This window comes from Tachysurus vachellii, chromosome 22 (genome assembly GCF_030014155.1).
Source record: "Tachysurus vachellii isolate PV-2020 chromosome 22, HZAU_Pvac_v1, whole genome shotgun sequence".
Classification (NCBI taxonomy): domain Eukaryota; kingdom Metazoa; phylum Chordata; class Actinopteri; order Siluriformes; family Bagridae; genus Tachysurus; species Tachysurus vachellii.
Genome location: NC_083481.1, coordinates 8,201,770 through 8,207,931, shown reverse-complemented (window position 1 = coordinate 8,207,931; position 6,162 = coordinate 8,201,770). Strand labels below are relative to the sequence as shown.

The window sequence follows — 6,162 nt, the reverse complement described above, 5'->3', positions numbered from 1 at the left end:
TTACTTAAAAACGTCATTTTATTTCAGTTTACAAAGCGTCACATAAACAGTAAGATAAAGGTTGAAGCTCAAGTGGCTTCCAATAGGAGTATACTCCGTAAAACAAGTGCACCAGTCGGTGGTAAGAGGGCTTCTTTTACCCTGCTGTAGTTCACTGGATGCCCGATACAGAGTGTCAGGAATTTAAGAAGCTGTGAGGAGGAACTGAGTGATCTCGAATCTGATTGGCTGCTCTGCCACTCCTACTTCACTGCTTTACTTCTGTTACAAAACAAACATTGTACCGTAAAAAGAGCTATATAACGGCATGCCATTATAACATAGTTAAAAGATTCTCTGATGAAACGAATAATCAATGCACACCGGGCTGTTTACCTGTGGCGAGTGTTTATGTACAAGCCACGGCGTCACAAAACTGTTTAAAGTCTCTTTGCATGAAATCTTCGCTCTGTAACACGTCGTTCTCGGACGGAAAGTACTGCATGCTGTCTTCACGCTCCGGTTCAGGGAACGTGAACAAGTGAAACGTCTCGCTGGTAGTGAACGGGAGCTCGGGACTGTCTAACAGCGCGCCCCTGGCGTTCTCAAGCACCCCGAGGTACGAGTCCATGTCTGCGGGGTCCAGCTCGCAGTCAGAGCAGCTGTCAGTGCCGACCGAGTCTGAGCGCATGTGCATGAGCTGGTACTTCTCGTGCATGAGGAACTGGTTGGTGTTGCGGGGAGCGCGCATCCCTGGCGCGCGCCTGCCGCGTACGTTTGCCGGGCGCAGCGACGTCGAGACCGGAGAGCGTCGCGGTCTCGGAGGATTGCGGCGGAAAACTAAACGGTGCTCTTTCCGGTCACTGTGCCATCGCCTTCTCCCGCGTTTGTGCCAGCTGTGCTTGGCTCTTTTCGACTCGTCATCCGGCTCGTTGCTCTGGACGTCCCCGCGGCACATCACGCCCCTCCCACACATCCTCTCTTCGTGTAGCATTAGCTTCTCTCTCTCTCTCTAATCTTCTCCTTCACATCGTCTTCTCGACGAGGAAACAAAAGAGCAAACTTGGCCGTTTAACGGTGACGTTTCCACCTTTAAGCGTCTACCTTTTTACAATCTTTTCCGTTTTTTTCTTTGTCACTGGCTTTCTCTGGTTCATGTCCCGACGCGACGGCTCTCGGACAGGCAGCTTGACCGACTCACACCCCTCGACAATCCGTTTAACACTTTTTCGCCCTTTTTCTATTCGAGTATATAACTCGTTGAATTATCAGTTTTAAAAAAAGTGTGGAAATTGGGCTTGTAGTTTGTTTTGTTTTATTGTTGTAACAAACTACTTCGCACAGCCCACGACTACCTCAGTAACTGTTATCTGTCGTTCTCAACGGTCAACTGCATTGCGGTTTATATAGCCTCGAGACGCTGGGCGTGCTCTACTGTTTACGGGGGTGTTAGTTATTGTTAGGAATGAAAAAAAAAACTAGAAAAAAACAAATAAACTCGAAAAAGCAAGTCTGGTACGCAATGATACTAAAACGTTACACCAAATATTAATCATATACCGTATCAGACATAAGACATATCATTTCTGTCAAGCGATTAAATCAAATTATACTTAATACCCTAACTTCGAAATAATGGTTTTTCCCTGAATGTCGTCTTAACAGCTGATCTAGGATCGGTTTTTGTTGTCATACACAGAGTATAAACCATCAAACCAAACCAACCCCAAACAGATGACAGATCAGTTATGTCATCTTCAAAAGCACAAAGAGGCTACGTGCAAAACGGCATACTAAACATACTAGTCTACCATTTTACATAGGACAGAATGGCGGTTGGTGTAGACATGACCCAAAGCAACGAATTATTCCCAAAATGTTGAGCTACACACGACTAAACTGTATTTAGTTCCCATACTCTATGCTTTGAGCCTTTATGAATGAACCGGTGTTATTATTTCCATATAATTCTTTGGATTTAGGATTCACTTATATGGTGTATGGAGACCACATTTCCTATTAAACACACAGCAACATTTTATTAAAACATTCACACTTTACATTCACAAAACTTTACTGTCACACTGTCTTTCATTTATAATCCATAAAATTAATTCCAACTGTTAGGTTAGGTCGTAAAGTGTATGTACACCGTATAAGTGTTTGAGACACCACATACTGTCAAACATCGAATATACACACCACCGTTTACGCCCTTTTAACTTGGGTGATCTGCCTTATTGACGTCTAATCATGTAGGCTAACTAGTCAGGTAGGCTAACTACTAACTTCATACAGACTGAGTGTTAAATTGTAATGGGATCCTTTGTTATGTTATGTTATATACTGCCACAGCAGTTACCCATGAAGATATCAAACCCACTTCATATGTGGACTAAAGTTGTACCGATCTCCTCATCAATACAACATTTGTCAGACTTTATATTTATAATCTGCGCTCTCTGAGATCACAAAACTCAGGACTTCTGGTTGTTCCCAGAATACCTAAGTCTATTAAAGGCGGTAGAGCGTTTTTGTATTTAGCTTCCAAACTTTGTCTTCCTGATAGTGTTCGAGGCTCAGACACACTTTCCCAGTTTAAATGTAGATTAAAAACTCATCTCTTTAGTCAGGCGTACATATAAAACATCCCATAATATTATGCTCTATTACATCTGACCTAATGCACATTATTATCTAGTGCTTGCTAATATTATGAACAGCAGCTACGTTAATCCCTCTCCACTGCTTCTCTCTTTCTACCCATCCCAAGGCATCCAGAAATTGTACCAGCTCCGATTGTCTTCGGTGCGATGAAGATTTTGGACCTTCTCTAAGATGAGGCAGACTCTGTGAGGATCCTGAGGCATCTAGAGATTTACCAGCTCCAGTTAGACTCTGCTATACTAAAGAGGAGATGGCAACTCCATGTGGTCTTTTGCATCAATACAACATTTATCAGACTGTATATTTATTATCACACCCTCCGGTGCCACCCATATGAGGATGAGCTTTTTAGTCTGGTTCCTCTCAAGGTTTCTTCCTTTACCATCCAAGGGAGTTTTTCCTCCCCACAGTCACCTGATTCACCTCAGACTTGCTCATTGGGGATAAATACAAATACATTTAAATATATCTAATATTAATCTTGAATTTTTGTATGATATTAATCTTTATATTATTATTTATATTAACCATTTGTTTTATGTTTATGTTCCGTAAAGCTGCTTTGAGACAACTTCAATTGTAAAAAATAAATCACTATACAAATAAATTTGAATTGAATTGAATATCTGATTAAAAATAATCAATCAGTGATGGAGCACATTATTCTACCAATATTATGATGATTTGAGTTCAGAATTCAGTATATGTGTGTCAGTAATTGATTTTACACCATGCGTGGAACAAACCCTGCTCTAAAAAATTGACCACAAACATAAGGGAAGGCCTTGTAGCAGATAATAGAAAGAAACATGAAGATGGTGGCTTTTTTCAATTCTGTATTAAATTTGTATTTGTTAATGAACCAGACAATAAAATTAAAATCGAGCACAACACACTCTAACATCAGCTAGCACTAACACATTCTGATACCATTTTTTTAAATATCACACACATTGTTATCATCTTTTTTATCATCAAAGTGCTTTGACTAACAACACATACGGTACATGCTGTTACATACAATATATACTTTAAGCATTAGGTCATGGTTTGTGATTAAAAACACTGTTTGGCTTTAACAGAAATATGAAATGATCAATGGCGAATCTTAATGATCAATTGATCTATGAGACGTATAGCCTTAAACTTTATACTAATTGTCTTGTACTTTGTACTAGAGCATTAGACACTTTCATATAGCAGTGTCCTAACCCAGAAACATTGGTTAAATAACACTCCTAATGTTAGGTAAATTACAGAAGAAGTGGATGAGATTTATAAATAAATATAAATAGCACCATGACATAATTTTGATAATAACACTGTTATTGTAAAATTATCTTGCACTTCTTTATGAAAAAAAATAAAAAAATAAAATACATTGCAAAATATATTTCTTCAGGTAAGGCGGCAGTAATGGAAGCACTGAGGTGACATGGCGGTTACATATTGTTGTGTTTTAAATGAACGAGATACAAATGATTTATAAGACCACTGTGACCACAGCAAACTCACATGGATTTAACATTAGTCATCATACACTAATTCAGTCAGCATGATGCTCCTTCAACATGCAGCATTACACAGCTTGTGGCAATGACTTTGGTATCTTGTGGCCACAGTGTAATAGTTTGTGGCGTATTTATTTGTTGCCATGTGGCCATGCTTTATTAAAAATTACCTCCATTTCACCTAAGTAGCTCAGAAGTTAAGTGCTGCATGTTACAGTATATATTATATAATTATATTAATTCTATTTCAGTAACGTTTTATCTAGGCCGGGAAAAACTGGGTATAGGATACACAGTAGATTGCTCTATGCACTCTATTTAAGAGGAAATTCTAATCCACAAACCAGCATGTTTTTGGATGGTGAAAAGTAACCGAAGAAATCAGAGGAAACCCACATGTATACTGGAAAAACACATAAAGCTCCACATAGACAGTAACCTGAGCTCAGGATCACAAGACAGACCCTGGAGCTGTGAAGGAGCAACTTTACCCTTGACGCCACCATGTGGCAGGTTGCTGTTTTCTGTAAAAGTGAAATGCAGTTCGATATGATACAACGTTACCCCATGTAACTCAGGACCCAACAGTAGCTCTAGTCTTTTTTTTTACATGCCTATTTTTTATGTTTCACCGCAGTTACTAAACAGGTTCTATCAGATGGATGATTCCATGATTCCAAATATTTTTTTCACACATCTGTATCTGATTGCTGAACATCCCATCCTGGAAACACTCTTTGCTGAACATCGACGGATCATCTGTAGGGATCGTCAAGAGCACCAAATTTCTTGGTGTTCATCTAGCGGAGAAAATCATTGGAGTCTCTCTTCCCTCTATCATGGACACTTACACCACACGCTGCATCCGCATAGCCAACAGCATTGTGGATGACCCCACACACCCCTCATACACACCCTACTGCCATCTGGAAAGAGGTACCGGAGCATTCGGGCCCTCACGACCAGACTCAGTAACAGTTTCTTTCCACAAGACATCAGACTCCTTAATAACTGAACTTTACTGAGCACAACACTCACATGCACATCAACTGTATGGACTGCACAGACCTACATTAAATTCACACACTTCCAATGTATATCGATCTTTTTACTTGCTGTTTTTTGCACACTTCTCTATTTGCACATTCTGTCTGACATTTCAGTTGATTATTTGCTGTTTTGCACAACCCTGTACAGTACCTCAGGAAACTGCTGCTAAAACACTGTGCTCATTCCAGTATTTCTGCACACGCAATATTGTTGAACATACAGTATTTACTGTATGGCGCTGTTTCTGTTTATTGTCTTTTGTGTATTGTCTTGTATTATTTTTTTTTGCACTGTCTTTTGTCACAAGTGTTACAAATCTAGTTTATGGTGCTTACAAAGCAACATTATTACTATTGTGCCGGACAAAACTTCGGCGCGTAACTTGTCCCGCAGCTTTTGTCCTAGACCCATGAATGAGGTGTCAAATCGACCGGCTCATTGAGGAGAGGTGTGCTATGACTTTTATAAGCGATCCGAGTACCGGTACTTCCGGTACCGGGTCTCAAATTTGCTTTTTTTCCATAGACTCCCATTATAAACTTTGGAGGTTTATAATTCGGCAAGCTTTCGAACTATCTACACCAAACTTGGCCAGCTCCTTTATGGTGATACTCTGAACAAACTTTTATATTGGTTAACCGTCTGGCCTTTCGGTTGTGCCGCAGCCCCGCCCCCAAAATATGCAAAATCAAAAAACTTTTTACAACATGGACATGTGACATATCAAAACACTCACAACAATGAGGGGAACTTCCTCACGTGTATTTTGATGATGTCACGTGATGTCACGTGTAGCACCGCCCCCAAAATAAGCGAAATCAAAAAGTTAGCACAACATGGACATGTCATATATCAAAACACTCAGCCCGATGAGGGGAACTTGCCATGTGCAAGCACCATTCACATTTTCTTCAGGAAATGTACATTCTAGTTTTAAATGTTCTGCTCGTCTCAG

At 40.0% G+C, this 6,162-nt stretch overlaps 1 protein-coding gene across 1 annotated transcript; it reads right to left on the bottom strand.

Annotated features, from left to right (window-relative positions):
- Positions 1 to 1,372, bottom strand: wu:fb55g09 (coiled-coil domain-containing glutamate-rich protein 1). The gene is made up of 2 exons (XM_060858268.1): positions 376 to 1,372; positions 1 to 261 (listed from the first exon to the last, which is right to left on the bottom strand). The coding sequence occupies exon 1, from the start codon at positions 971 to 973 to the stop codon at positions 389 to 391; it is 585 nt and encodes a 194-aa protein (XP_060714251.1). The 5' UTR covers positions 974 to 1,372; the 3' UTR covers positions 1 to 261; positions 376 to 388.
- Between the last annotated feature and the right edge of the window lie 4,790 nt (positions 1,373 to 6,162).

Excerpts from the sequence above, each read along its gene's own strand:
- wu:fb55g09 (XM_060858268.1), bottom strand. The coding sequence starts at position 973 with ATGCTACACGAAGAGAGGATGTGTGGGAGGGGCGTGATGTGCCGCGGG.